We start from the raw sequence: 15,530 nt of genomic DNA, 5'->3' as shown, positions 1-15,530 counted from the left end.
GTTGAGGTAGCAACCCCAGCATTTGTGCCCAGCAGTTCAGAAGGTCTCCACTGCATGCAGCGTCCCGAGGCGGAAGGAGGAGACTGCCTGGGGAGCCTGCACCAGCCTGCAGACCTCTGGAGCTTCGGTTTACAGGAGACGCAGGCTTGGGGCCGGGGCCTGCCCCCCCTCCTGGCAGTGGTCGCGAGGACGACCGCGCAAACACAGGAAGAGCTGCCCACCTGCCCAGCGTGGAGGTGGCCGGGGCCGCAGTGGTGGTCTGTAGAGGAGCAAGCATCGGCAGGCAACTGATGTCCCCAGACCTACCCACTGGTCACCCGCAACTGCTCCAGAGGGACGTGGAGAAGAGGAGCGTAGACGGGGGTACGTTGGTGGCCCGGGCAGCGGCAGTATTTGCCAAGTGTAGGGTGGATTGCCCGGCTCACACCAGAGTGCCTGGTATTTGGGGTCCCCTGCACTGGAGTGGGGGGCCTGAAGAGAGCTTCCTGGCGGGTGTTGTGTCCCTGGGGCCCAGGGTGCTAGCCTGCTGACTTTCACATGCCGTTGCTGCCCGCCCTGGATACGGAGGCGCTACGCCTACCCTCCAGACGTGTAGGTGCGCACTCGTAGGCCTTGAGGTGGTGGGCAGAGTGGGCACCCCTGTGTTGGTCCACAACCTGAGGAGATACGGCTTTGAGTGGCAGTTGAGCTGGCCCAGTGAGGCGAAGTCTGTGAGGGCGGTGATGGCTTTCTGACTCGGAGAGCTGAGGACTCCCCAGCGTCACTGCAGCGGCCTGGCTGGGAGCCCATTCCCCTGAGTCTTGTCCCCTCCTATGGATTAATGCTGCGCTTTTCTTCACATAGTGCCTAATGGAGAGGCCCCCCCGTTCAGCTTTCTGAGGGGTGGGGTTCTGGCTTGAGGTTTTAGGGGAAGGAGCGTCTTCATGTAGTCCAGTTCCCGCCTCTAGATGTACTGCGGAGAGTGACTTCTCCAGATCCCACCAATGGTCTATTCTGCAGGATCCGGTTAGTTCCTTCGCTGCGCTGGTGGGGGAGTCTAGCTCACAGCGACCTCCCGCCTTTGTGAATGGTTGTTGGTGTACCCCCGGCGGTGTGCCACTGAGCTACTGGCCGGGAGCCGGTAGGTGGATCCTTGAGGTGCCCGCCTCTGGCCTGAGCAACCAAAGGAGTTTGACAAGGTGTGAGTGACGAGGGGCGTCCAGGGGTCTGCCTGAGCTGCCAGACCATCTGGAACTGACCAGCCTTCCGCCTATCCTGAGCCGCCGCTCTTCAGGGCCATCTTCTCCGTTTTTGATGGACCCAATCCCAATCCTTACAGAAGTTCTGGCGTTCCCCTGAGCAGGCGGGGGAAAGGGGCAATATACAGCCTGCGACCAAGTCAGAATCTATGGAGGCGCAATCAATGAGTCGGAACATGGCAGCACTGCTTGAGGAGATACAAGGCTTCAGAGCAGACATTAGTAGAAGGCTCGACTCCCTAGACAAGAAGGTAGATGCTGTTGATGACCGGGTCCAAGCCTTGGAGGCCAATCAAACCTCAACAGACCTCTTTGAAACTCAGTTCGACATGCGCCTAGCGGAGTTGGAGAGACCGGAGGAGAAGGTCACCCTCAAACTTGGTGACCTAGAAAATAGAGAGCAGCGCTCTAATCTAAGATTTCTTGGCATTCTGGAGCAGGAAGGGGAGACGCAGGCGGACATCATGAGAGCAGTCAAAGCAATTATAAGTAAACTGTTTGACGGAGGCAACACCTGTGAGCCGACAATCGATAGAGCCCATAGAGCGGGAGGACTTACCGGTGGACCTAGATCAGTCCTTGCGAAATTCCACTATTACGCCGAGAAGGCCAAGATCCTGGAGCTAGCGTGGAAAAAAGGCCCCATCGACTGGGAGAGTTCTAAAATAATGATCTATCAGGATCTATCGGCGCTTACTCTCGCGCGCCGGAGGCTCTGTGGCACTCTGGCCAACGTAGGTCCTTGAGGAGGGGTGTCTAGGCAAACAGTAAAATCGTGGGTGAGAGGGGGGTGTGGGGGACATTTGTTTGTGTTTGGTGTGCAGGGGGGGGCTCAAAATGTTGTGGTATTTTCCATGTTGCAGATGGCCCTAGTGGAGGCGGCCAATGGTGGCCTGGTGTTGTAGCAGTTGGATGTCGCTGTTACGCCAGGCGCTCGGGAAAGCGGGTGGTGGGGGGAATTTGGGGTGTTTTCTCAGGTGGGTACGGGGGTGATTTTGGTTTTCAACTGTTTGGAGTGTTTTACGCTTTCTTAGTAATTCATGCTTTGGGGGTCCATTGGAGAGTCAATCGAGAGAGTTTTCCTTAGAGATCTTGAATTTCCAGGGACCAACACCTAGACTTTATTCTTTTAATGGCTGAATGTAACCATCCACTGGCGCTGGGTTCGTTAAACACACGAGGTCTCAATTCTCCATATAAAAGGTCTTTGGTGGTGAAGGAGTTTAATAGGCTGAGGCTTGACGTTCTGTTCCTCCAAGAAACCCACTGGGTGAAGGGGGTAGAGCCTGCATTGAAGGCACGGTCAATACAAAAAGTCTTTCACGCTTCCTCCCAGGTCAAGAAGAGAGGTGTGGTGATAGTGATCTCCCAGAAGGCCCATTTTTCTCTCCAAGCCCAGTTTAGTGATCTAGAGGGTCGATATGTAATGGTCAAGGAGGATTGTAGAGGAACCAAGGTTACCTTGATCTCCATTTACGCTCCGAATGAGGCCCAGGTCCGTTTCTGGACGGAGATGAAGCTCAAATTTATTACATTTATGGAGGGTGCGTTAGTGGTGGGAGGAGATTTCAATATGGTTCTTGACCAGTCGTGTGACAGATTACCCAGCCGTACGGTTATAGACTCCCAGCTGCAAAGGCACCTTGCGGCCTCTTTCCAGAGCACCAACGATGAGCTAGGGCTCAGGGACTCCCACTCGGCTCGAGAAGGACGAGAACCATTATTCACTTTTTTCTCGAAACTCCACTCGTCATTCTCTAGAATTCTCTGACTACATCCTCGTTGATGAGGGGCTTTATGACAGGATCTCGGAGGTGAGGGTGGAAGTGACCCCGTGGACCGATCATGAGATGGTAAGGGTTCAGTTGGGGATTCCCCTTGTAGTTCCAGGGCCGAGGCGGTGGACCTGCAATGATCTCCTATTGAAGGACAAGGAACTAGTTCGGACTATCCTGGCCTCCATAAAAGAGTTTTTCAAGTTCAATGACAATGGGCAGGTAGGCCTGGAGGGGGTATTGGAGGCCTTCAAGGCAACTATCAGGGGTGTCCTAATAGGGCTGGGAGCGGCGAGGAAGCGAGAGAGGGGTAGAGAGGAAAAGCTCCTCAGGGATAAAATCGAGGCTATTCAGCCGGGGGCAAATTGAGGTCCCAGATTTTTCTGGGGAAGTGGGCTGAGCTCCAACAACTTAAGACGAAACTTGCATCTCTCCTGGTGAGACAAACCAAAAGGAAGTTGTCCTTCCTTAAGCAAAAGTACATGGTAAAGGGTGAAAAGGCAGACAAAATTCTAGCTTGTAGTCTTCGCAAGCTCAGGGAGAGTAGGCGAGTGGACGCGCTTTCCCTTCCAGATGGTGAGTGCTGTCGAGATGATCCGGGGATAGCAGACGAATTCCGTAGGTATTATGAGCGCCTGTACAAAACTGAATATGAAGGAGATGGGACGGATATAGACAATTTTCTGGAGGCGTTGCCAATCCCTTCCCTTCCCCCCAAGAAAGTCGCCCCCCTGGTGAATCCCATTTCGCCCCAGGAGGTGATAGACACTATTGGTGCTATGAAAACAGGTACTACTCCGGGGGATGATGGATTCACAATCTTTTTCTATAAATCATTTCGCAACGCCCTGGCACCATTTCTGGGCAGACTATTTAACAGCGTTCTTGACTCGGGCCATCTCCCTCCATCTATGCTTTCGGCCCGTATTGTAGTAATTCCTAAGGAAGGGAAGGACCTGAGAAGATGTCAGTCATACCATCCCATCTCCTTGCTTAACACGGACGTGAAGCTATTGGGTTTTATTCCGGGGAGGCAAGGAGGCGATAATATCAGGAAGTCACTTGGTTTGATGCACAAGGTTGCCCTTAAAGGGGAGGAGGCTTATCTTCTGTCACTGGACTCAGAAAAAGCCTTTGACCGGGTCGAGTGGGCCTATCTGAGCAAGGTTTTAGTGAAAATGGGGCTGAGGGCAAGATTCCGTAAAAGGATTGCAACGTTGTACAATGGTCCGTCGGCCAGTGTGGCAGTTACTGGTGTGACCTCGGCTCCGTTCTCCCTCTCCCGAGGAACCCGGCAGGGATGTCCGATCTCGCCCCTTCTCTATGCGCTGGAACCCCTAGCCATAGCTGTAAGAGACCATCGGGGGATAGCAGGGGTCCGGTGTGGCGAACTTGACTTCAAACTTTCGCTTTTTTCGGACGACCTCCTGGTATATGTAGTAACCAACCTTGGGCATTCGCTCCTGAACCTTTTAGACCTGATTAGCACTTTTGGCTCTTTTTCCGGGTTGAAAATTAACCTAGCAAAATCGTGTTTGATGCCTATGGGCAGCGCAGACCTGGAGGTGGAGGTACCCAGGGGTGAAGCCATCACCCAAAGTATTCGTGGAACAGAACTTTGTGTTTTTTTGTTGAGAACATCAGGCCTCGAAGGAAAGAGACTTTTATTGAAAAGATACTTAACCATCGAAGAACTTGATAGCTGATACGGAACTCTTGGCTCATGCTGGGAAGGCTCGAGCCTGTACTGTGCTCTAAAGTCCAACCTTGTCCCGTGAAAAAGATGTGGGCAAGGGAGACCTTAAGGCAATCACATCCTGACTTATTATTTGTGAACACCTTTTTTCCTTTATTTGAAAACACTATCCCACACTCTTTCTGTAATTAGTTGTAAGGAATTGGCAATAGGTTTTTCTTAGTATAGGCCTTTTACTTTGGCAAGACGCCACAAGGACTGCCTTATTTTTCATTTGTTGGTCGAAGCTTGCTCCCATCTTAGATTTAGGTTTAGGTTAGGCGTTTTACCACCCAGCATTTACAATTTAATAAACACCCTTGAACTGTGATCACTTGTGTCTGTCTTTACTGTTGCCACCATGAGTTCCTTACAATACATAAAAGCAACGTTGTGCAAGTAAATGACAAATGCATGGACAGACTTAATAAAGTGCAAGCAGCAAAGCAATGTCAAAATAGCAGAAAAAAGTGCTAATGTATAAAGCAGCATGAGTCTAAAGTGCTAGTGCATGACCCTTCCAAATGTCGAGCACTTAATGAGCAAGACATAACTCTATATCGGAAAGAAAGATGATTCGAAATAAAGTGCAAGTGCCAAGAATGTTGTAACTGCATACATCATATACTTTTTTTCTTTTTTTAAATCATTCAATTAAATGACAACATTCACAGATGCGGTAAACACCACAGAGGGCACGCTGCAAATCCCCCCACCCATCCATTTGAAAGGACACTTACGATTTCTCTTGCTTTAAGAAACAGTTGTTTTTGGTCTGCTAACTAAGCGTTGTCAAAGCCAACAGATCTGGGTTTTGTAAGAATGCTACCTGGCAATGCTAGAAAAAACACTTGGTTAAGACATTAATTATTACACGGGTAGCAAATTTACAGATGCAATTAAGCCATTAAGCAAACTACCTAGAAATAACGCTGGTAGGCCCTTTAAGGAACAATGTTTTATGTTACTGCTTGATACACCTAGCTCAAAAAGATCCAAGAGGGGAATGCGTTTTGGGTGGGGAGAGTAAGGTAGTGGGTGGTGATGGCCATGGGGCTAGCATGGCCAGGGGTAGTCAATGGATGGGTACATAACCAAACAACACCCACAGGCTGTGTGTTCCTCCTTACATGTTATCTCTCTTCCAAAGTCACTTCCCATGACAATAGTTTTTGTTTATAGACAACGCATTCAGTGCCATTTCATAACCAACTGAAAAGAAACAATGAACAGGCCTCACAATATTGGTGTCAGGACACACAAAGGCGGGGTAGTGTGGGCACTTGAAACAAGTAGTTCATGAAGCACTTACAATGTAGGATGGGGCTGGATGCCCCTCCCCCACCTAAATAAGAAAATCCAATGGGTGCTTCAGAATGACTGAACAAAACATCGACAAAGAATGTTCATACACATTCATATAATATACACTTTTGTTATATATATATATATATATGAATTTCAGATATTGTGAAATCCCAAAAAAACGGACTCGATTTTACTATTAATTTCAGATTGAATATTCACTTTTGCGAAAAGGTGTATGATTTAATTCACCGCAATCACAAATAAAGAATTAATTTTAAACACATTCATCATCTTTTCTCTAGGATGTAACAATTGGCATGGGCCAGAAAGACAGCTACGTTGGTGGTGAAGCTCAGAGCAAGAGGGGTATCCTGACCTTGAACTACCCTGTTCAATACGGTATTGTCACCAACTGGGATGATATGGAGAAGATCTGGCACCACACCTTCTACAAGGAACTGAGTGTTGCTCCAGAGGAACATCCCGTGCTTCTTACAGAACCTCCCCTGAACATTAAGGCCAACAGGGAGAAAATGACACAGGTGAGTACATCTATATCTGGACCTTAAAAGATCAGAGCTATTTAAAATGTACATACTCTCTCTCCATGTACCATTCTGTTTCTTAAGCCACTTTTCACAGCATTGTGTTTTCCTCATCAGCATCCTTTTCCTGGAACCATCAATCAAATTCAAGGCGTCTCTAGTCATCCTCATGTAGAAGGGTTTGCCCTCCTTAGCCTCGTTTTCCTTCTGCCAACAAATCAAATGCCTCCCATAGGCTTCAATGGGAACAGTTGCCCAACAAACCCTCATTGCCCTCCAGGAAATATTACACCGTAGTTTACTTCAATTGAATTATTGATAATTGAAAATATCACTCTGCGATCCCATGGGAAGGCAAGTGATAGGCTGGTAAAAAGTGTACAAAAAAGGACTGTTTTATAGTGAGGGCTTAAAAATGTGCTTCCTTCACGTAATAAAACAACCTGATAATATATGATTCGTTATAGTGACATGTTGAGCAAAAATAGTATAATTGTAACAACATTTTACCCATCCTGAAGGGAATCCTACAAATACCAGCATGGAAATGTATGTTAGCATAAAAATATCTGAGCTGGGTTTCAAACTGGAATATCAAGACTGAAAGAAAATGCATGATACAATCATCAGTTTGAAGTATGTTATTTCACACAGGATGCAGATGTATGCGCTCCTCCCATTTCTAATCACCCACCATTGGCACCTCTTAAGGGACTATAGCAGCTCCCAATCACTCACTCACCTGCAGCCATCTCAGACTATTTGCATTTCAACGTATTTAAGTGCAGTATAAAAATTAGCCTTAGGAGAGGTTCTCTGAGCTTGGAGGATCATCCCTGAGCTTTGGAAACAGCTGTGCATATCCCTTCAGTGAAGTGTGTCGTGGCTCGTCCATGATTTTTTATTTTCCCCGAAATCGCATTCTGAGAGAGCTACTTTTTGCCTGTTTTGGTATCTGGTGAACTCAGGCCCAATTCCAGCTCTGTTCAGTGGGACCACCCTACAAAGTATCTACGACCATGGAGTCCTGGATGGCTAAAGTATGCTTCCGAAGGGATAATCACTAGTTCACAGATAGATTCTCCAAATCACACACCCGTAAGATGGCTAGTCTAAACGTCAAAAAATAATATTCTTGATTTCTGATAATGGGATGAACAAAGGATTTGCAAGAAAAACAGACAGCATCCTAGCATCCCATTCCTGGCCCAATAACCAACCTTAGAGATGAAATCTTCAAATGCGCACTAGATGTTAGACCATGCGACGTCGAAAGGCACTACTGGGTCTTCCGGCACACTGTTCCCACCTTATCTAAAACAATAGATGACTTGACTCAGGGGGCTAGTCCCCCCTTTCTACCCATGTCCATGGGGCGTCACTTATTGGATCACTTTCAGGTGGAATATGGGGGCACTGGTGTATTTCTGGTCACATCCTCCTATGGCGAGGGGCATACACCTCTGCCCTTGCGATGATATTGTGGGCTACATTGACCCACTGAACAGAATTTCACCAAAACCAAGCTGCATTTGCGCAGAAACAGCAAAATGGTTGTGTTGGCTCCTGTGAGCACCATGGCCTTAAAACTGCGTTTTGCAGCAACAAAAGATGCCTGCACCGTCTTGCCAAGCATACATTGGGCAGGATGGAACAAGGGGACACACTGAGGGAGCGTGCCAGTGTGTTCTGACATATACAGATGGAATAAAGTGAAAAGGCAGCACTGCTTTGCTGAAATTCCAAAATCCCCATTAAAAGGAAACTTTTTCACCTTTAAAAATGCTGCTCTGACGCTATTTCCATCTTTTTTTCCTTAAACCACTGTGATTAATAAGGCCCTGCCATGCTCAGTATATCTGATTGTGCTTCAGCAAAAGCAGGCATGATTTCTGAATGACAGGCCCTGCCAAATCAACTCTGAGGGAAATCAACAAAGAGCTTCACTTTTCCCACACGGAAAACGCGTTCATTTTCTTTACAATGTATCAAAGCTCAGTAGTTCAAAGAAACTCCAGCTATCTGAGCCATGTCAATTCCAATACATCTGTGCTTCAAACAAAACTCCTGCATACAAGGAAACAACTACAGCTGCAAGACAGTGTGGGAATCCAGAGTGAGATGCAAAACCAAATTTACAAAAAAGAAATGCCAGCTTTTCACCACACATTTAAAATGGGATTTGCAGACTCAAGGAGAGAAAGGCCTGTTTTAAAAGTAAACTGTTGAATGAAAGCCTGTCATTATCTAGCAATGTGAATGGGTTTGTTGCTGGGGAAAATACATGGGTTATTTTATTCAACTGGCTTGTTTAATTCAGGACCAAATATAAGAAAGTAAAACTGTTAAACCATATTGGCTGGATTTTGCAAGTTCCAAAAGGAAAATAGGTTTCTGCTTGGGGTGGGGGGTGCTACCAAACAGGAGGGCCTCTCTCTGCAGATACTAACACCCCAGTGATAATAATTAGGTTGGACAGAATCTAGTCTAGGCTGAACCCACTGACAATGGGATCTCCGTGGACAAGGAAGTGTGAAGTGGGGTAGGAGCAGTAAACCTTCAATCCAGATGGAAAACCCCCACCTTGCTCTGGAGGAAATGACTGTTGGTGGCAGCTGAAGAAAGAAAAAAATGGCCCAGTGACAGACAAAGGACTGCCATTTGCTTCCAAAGATTATTTATGAATAAAAATGTAAAGGCCCTCATTACGACCCTGGCGGAGTGGGTTTACGCCAGTGGTAATCGTGGCGGACCCGTCCGCCTTACTACGAGTTTCCGTAGCGCCATGGAGCCTTTTTCCGCCTGGTTTTTCCGGGCGGAGTAATCCATGGCGCTACGGGACCTTGATGTTAATTACGCCACCGTAATTTACGGTGGCGTAATTAACACCTTCCCCACTCCCATTATACCCTATGGGGCAAAAATGGGAATGGGGAAGGGTAAAATGGGGATTGGGGATTTACCGCCCCGCCAAGGTCGTCATGGGGCGAAAAATCCGCCAACCTCCATGAGGTATCGGCAGCTTTCCGCCATGCTCCATCGTGCATATTGCACCATGATCTCCGCCAGGGTCGTAATGAGGGCCAAAGACTTTTATCTCTGCAGCAAGACTTTGTAAAAATGTAAACATTTCGCAGTTTAAAAGTGATTTTTTGGGCTTCCATTTAAGACACGGGGCCTCATTACGACCCTGGCGGTAATCGCCCGTCATTACCGCCATGGCGTAATGAGCGTTTACGCCGTGGGACGATGGCGTAAAGAGCGCCACATTACGACCCATCGCGCACGAGCATTACGCCATGGCGGTAATGCAATTAACGCCATGGCGTAAAAGGCCCCTACCGGCATCGTTAAGCGAGCAAGGTGCACTTACGCCACCGTAAGTAGCGCCCACCGTAATTAGCGGCGGCCGTAATTAGCGGCGGCCGTAAAAAGTCGAACCGGAAATAGCGTCATCGCGCCGGAACGGGATACAGCCCGTCGGCCATCTTGAAAAACACAATCCATCGCCATCCTACCAAACAACACCAGACCCAACCCTGACACCTGTCCCAACCAATCACCCACCCTACCAAGTACCCGAAAATGCCTAAATGTGTGAAAAAGGCATGTGACCGCCAGCGCCAGGAGAGATTCAGCCGGGAGGAACTCTGCATGCTTGCGGAGACCCTGCAAGACAACGCAGGTGTCGTTTTCTCCCCGGACATGACCAGGACAGCGATCGGGAAAAAGAAGGCCATCTGGGCCCTGGTGGCTGAGCGCGTCAGCGCGGTGGGGACTGTACCCCGCACCCCACAGCAGTGCAGGAAGCGCTGGGATGACCTACGCATACGGGTCAGAGCCGTCATCTCAGCAAACCGCAACCTTGCCCTGGGTACCGGTGGAGGGTCGGAATCCCCCCTGAAACTCCAACCGTGGGAGGAGATCTGTGCAACCACGATTGGCATGGAGTCCATTGAAGGCGTCGGAGGGATGGAAAGGGGAGCTCCGACATCAGGCGATGAAGGTAGGTGCCTCAAACAAGACATGCCATAGTCACAGCAGTCCAATCATGTGTAGCACAAGGTTGCCCTAGAGTGTAAATGCAACACATATCAACACTGCCCATAGCCACATGCGAGCACCACCCTGCATACACTGCTGGCACCCGCATACCTGCATCCACATTCCACACTAAAAGGAGACAACCTGCATGGCACTGCCTGAAATCTTCCTCATCCACCGACCACAATAATGTCAAACATTTCATTCCAAAGTCCGCAGACCCATCAATAACGCCCTCCCTCCTTTTCTCCACCACAGGCACAGATTCACACCCAGAGGACCAGGACACCCCTGCGCCAAAGAGGGCCAAGAAGGCCATCAACAACGTCCCTGCACCCTCAACCTCAGCTGCAGTGAGGCAGACCCCACAACAAGCAGGTCCCACTGCAGGCATACCGGAGGTCCCACCGGCAAGCACCCCTGTCGGCAGCAGGCCAGCTGCAGCTGCTCCACCTCCACCGACATTGCCTGCCACAGGAGGCAGGGGGTCAGCGGCCAGCAGCAACATCGGGGAGACAGCTGCAACAGCTGCATGTTCAGACTTGGACATGGAGCACGAGGTCAGAAGCCCCACTGACCTGCTACATTCCCCCTGTTTCTCAGACGCCAGCCGCCATGAGGGTCACTCACAGGGGCACACAGAGGTAGAGGAGTGGCCATCCACCCCATGCCCTGTCCACACTCCACAGGAGGGGAGCAGCCCCTCCATCACTCCACCAGCACTGGCCATGGGCCAGCACGGCCAGCAGTCCCTCCAGGACATCACTCAACGGCAGCATCAACTGTCCGCAATGCTGGATGAGCATGCCGCGGAATGTGTGGGGGCTAGGTCTAGCATTGAACAGGCCACGGAGACCCTAAGGGCCGAAGTGGCGCAGAGCACTGCCACCCTGAGGGATGCCATGCAGGCCATGTCCAGGGACATCTGTGCAGAACTTGCGGCCTTGCGTCGTGCGGTCACTGGCCTCACCCACACACAACAGGACGTGCATGCACAGGGGCAGCCAGGGACATCCTCCACTGCCAGTTCTGCGCAGAGCAGCCCCGTGCGACGTTCCGGTCGTAACCTGCGCTCCACAGCCAGGGGTGCCCCGGGGGCCGGGAGAGGGGGCTTGTGACGGCCTGTGGCCACTGTCACAGGCATCTGTTGACACCTGCATGGGGTGTGTTGGGGTGTGCAGGGGGGAGGTGGGAGGGGGTGTGTTGGGGTGTGCAGGGGGGAGGTGGGAGGGGGTGTGTTGGGGTGTGCAGGGGGGAGGTGGGAGGGGGTGTGTTGGGGTGTGCAGGGGGGAGGTGGGAGGGGGTGTGACACGACAGTTCATAGTTTCAATACACTTTTTTCTTTCCAAAAAAGAAATGTGTGGACATTTTCATTGCGTATGTGTGCTTTATTGGTGTACAGTCCACAGTGTGCATGTCCCAGGGACACACAGTGCCCCAAGTGCAGTCTCCATGCGATAAACACCAGCCGTGTGTGCTAGAAGCAGTGGTCGATGATACTTTGGCGCATGGCACGCCCCTCCTGTGCTTCGCCTCCTCCATGGGGTGCCGCCCCATCTGCACCCTCCTCATCCTCATCGTCAGGTGGTTGCAGTTCTGCGTCAGGGGGCAGGGGCACATTCCGTCTGACGCACATATTGTGTAGCATGACACATGCCATGACGATCTTTGCCACCTTCTCATGGCCATACAGGAGTGCCCCACCAGACCTGCTGAGGCTTCGGAACCGTGCCTTCAAGAGGCCGAATGTCTGCTCTATGACCACACGAGTACGTGTATGTGCACGGTTGAAGTCCTCCTCGTGCTGGTTCTGCGGGTTCCGGACTGGTGTGAGGAGCCACCTCTTCAGGGGATAGGCTGCATCACCTGTATGTAGGCGAGAATGTATGTGTCAGTCATGTTGTCTGATCAGGAACATGATGTTCCACCATGGCTCGCATCCAACTGTTACTTTGGCTCACTTCTACATGCACTAATTGATTCACACAATGCAACCAGTATGTGCTCATGGCTCCCATGGCCTGTTTTGCATGCCATCACCCAATGAATGCAGAGGGGTTGTGTGCATTGTGAGTGCCCTTCCTCTGTCTCCGTTCCCTGTGTTACTCACAGCCAGGTGGAGTATGCATCATCCCCCCCCCACTTTCTGCCAGGTGGAGTATGCATCATCCCCCCCCCTTTCTGCCAGGTGGAGTATGCATCATCCCCCCCCCTTTCCGCCAGGTGGAGTATGCATCATCCCCCCCCCCCTGGTACGTCATTCACCTGCCCACTTCCATGACATTGCACTCACCGAGTAGCCAGGATCTTGGCCCTGCATGTCGCTCCATGTAGCGTGGTATTGTGGAGTTCCTCAGGACCATGGAATCATGGGTTGATCCGGGGAATCGGGCACAACAATGTGTGATGATCTTGTTGGAGTCACAGACCATTTACACGTTGATTGAGTGGAACTGTTTCCGGTTGCGGTACGGTACCTCCATGGCACGTGGAACCACCAATTCCACATGGGTGCAGTCGATGGCACCAATGCAACCGGGTATGTTGGCTAGTGCATGGAAACCCAATTTGGTGTTTGCAATCTCCTGGGCAGTCCGTGGTAATGAGATGTGGTCGTCTGTGTGCTTGAGGAGGGCATCGAGCACTTGGATGAGTGTTCGTGAGAATAATGGTTGTGAGATGCCATGCAGGTGCCCCACTGTGTGCTGGTAGGTGCCTGTGGCCAGGAAGTGGAGTACGGCCACTACCTTCAGTAGGGGGGGATGGCGGTTGGACTTTCTATCATGCTGACGATGTCGTTGTGTGTCATGTCTACGATGGCGGTGATGGTGTCCCGGTCCAAACGGTACAGGGTGTGGATCTGCTCAGCAGTGAGGTTGAATGGATTGGCTCTGATGCGTGGGATTGGGGGCTGCCTGCGTGGTGGCACTGGCTGTGCTGGTGGGGCTTGCTGGGCCTGCCTTGCCCTCCTTCTCCTCCTGCGTCTCCTCTGTGCTGCCTGTTGTTGTTGTTGCTGTTGTAGCACATGCATTGCTATCAGGTCCTCCAGCCCCAACATTGCTAGTCGTATTGGTATCATTGTGGAGTGTGACTGGGTGTGGGAAGGGGTGGGGTGTGCTCTTTTTGTACTCCCCTGTGTCTGTATTGCCTTCACCTGTGCTGTTTCTGTGCACCTGTGGCAGCTGCATTCACTTAACATGGCCCTTTACGGTTGGTTCACGATGGCGTTATTTGCACCATGGCGGTAAGGTACTTAACGGCCTGGGTGATGGCGTTAGGTGCATGTCCGCTTGGGTCGGCATTTGCGTACCTTTCCGCCATGGCGCTAAGTACGGTGTGGGCGGTCGCGTGCGCGCACCCTTAGCGCAGTTAGCGGCAGCGTTAACTACGATGCCGCTATTGGCTTCGTAGTTAACGGTCACGGGTCATGATCGGACCTGGCGGAAAACGATGGCGGTAACCATTTACCGCCATCGTTTTTCACTTAGCGCCAGGGTCGTAATGAGGCCCATGGTAGAATTCACTGATCTTTTGGGAATGGAAATGGCAACGAATCGGGGATTACAAGGAAAGTATCCATGATGCCCATTTTTATACTTACATCCCTTACGTTAATCCACACATGTGTATAAAGTTTTGGAATTTTAGGCCGAAGCGTTCATACTCAAAATTACCAAAAAGTAGTAGAAGGGCGAAAAAATGTCTCACGGATTGCAGAGTTGGAGTGCTATGCTCTACACAAAATATGTAACCTGTGTATATAATTTGTTAAGAGATTTCAACTGTATAAATGTACCGTTTGTGGCAAAATCGGATTTTGGCTAAAATAACTGTGGGAGGTTATTGAACATTATAAACTCACACCATAAATCTGCCCTCCTGCTTTGAAATCCAATCAGTTGAGAGCGAGGCGGAGACTAGCACCCCTGACCAATCTCATCAGTTAGAGGTGTGCTTAGCTAAGCCTGCCCAGCCATATACTTTGATGATGTCACAATGCATTATAAATAAGAGTCCCTGACAAGACTCTAGGGACAGAGACTCTTCTTGATTTTCCTGCGCTGGCGTTCAGTTCCTGTTCATTCATCCTGCTGAGTCTAGATCCCAACTACAAGGTCAAAGCATTGTTGACCCTACTCCAGAGTCCACTGCAAAACCCAAGCAGTGCTGATCATATTCCCAGCAAGGCCATTGATCCAGAATCAATCCACTAATCACCCATTAAAAAGGGGAAAGCTGTGGTATTCTTTTGTGAAGCATCCTGAACCAGCCTGGTTTTCTGCCCACTAACTGCTTGCCCACTAACTGCATCCAGATGTAACTGTGCCATCCAGTGACCAGAATTACCATCCGGTGACCCGATCTGCCCAGCTGTCTTTTGCCCAGCTGTCCTTTGCCAGGCGTGCTGCTGTGTAGTGACCAGAACCACTGACGGTCCAAAATCCCAAACTAAAAGTGGACTGTGAATATAATCTCTACCCCATAGAAACCCATAGTCTACTTTGTCTTGCATTTGTCCTAATCCCACTCTCTAAGCCATTCTATCCTTATCCTAGTAACTTGTTAAAACTGTCAGAATTCACTGTGTTCTTGCCCTTGATCTCCAAGCGTTAGCGCCACTTTTCTCTTCATTCCTGTCTTACCTAGATCATAAATCATTAGCGATATTGTGTTTAAATAAATTAAACACAATAATTCTTCAGCTGCCACCACCTGTCAATGCGCCAACAACTGCGCCATAACAGGGGGCGCAGAAGCTCGGGTGCCTGACCCGTCATCTCCTCACATCAGGCTGACTCATACCGTGTGATTGCAGTATCTACTGCAATTTTCTTAATCCAGCTTCCACGATCCTTACCCTTAAGCCTGGGAGCACCTACGAACC

At 50.0% G+C, this 15,530-nt stretch overlaps 1 protein-coding gene across 3 annotated transcripts in view; it reads left to right on the top strand.

Moving 5' to 3' along the window:
* The window catches only part of LOC138567383 (actin, cytoplasmic 1-like), a 516,752-nt gene that overhangs the window by 226,597 nt on the left and 274,625 nt on the right, over positions 1 to 15,530 (top strand). For all 3 annotated transcript variants that reach the window (XM_069645545.1, XM_069645544.1, XM_069645546.1), the window contains one exon: positions 6,359 to 6,598. In XM_069645545.1, the coding sequence (XP_069501646.1) occupies positions 6,359 to 6,598 (240 nt within the window). The remainder of the gene's footprint in view (positions 1 to 6,358; positions 6,599 to 15,530) is intronic.

Source organism: Ambystoma mexicanum, chromosome 2p (assembly GCF_040938575.1).
Source record: "Ambystoma mexicanum isolate Mex_15411 chromosome 2p, UKY_AmexF1_1, whole genome shotgun sequence".
In the NCBI taxonomy this organism is placed as follows: domain Eukaryota; kingdom Metazoa; phylum Chordata; class Amphibia; order Caudata; family Ambystomatidae; genus Ambystoma; species Ambystoma mexicanum.
Note: the sequence above shows the minus strand (reverse complement) of the source record. Positions and strands in the feature narration are given on the sequence as shown.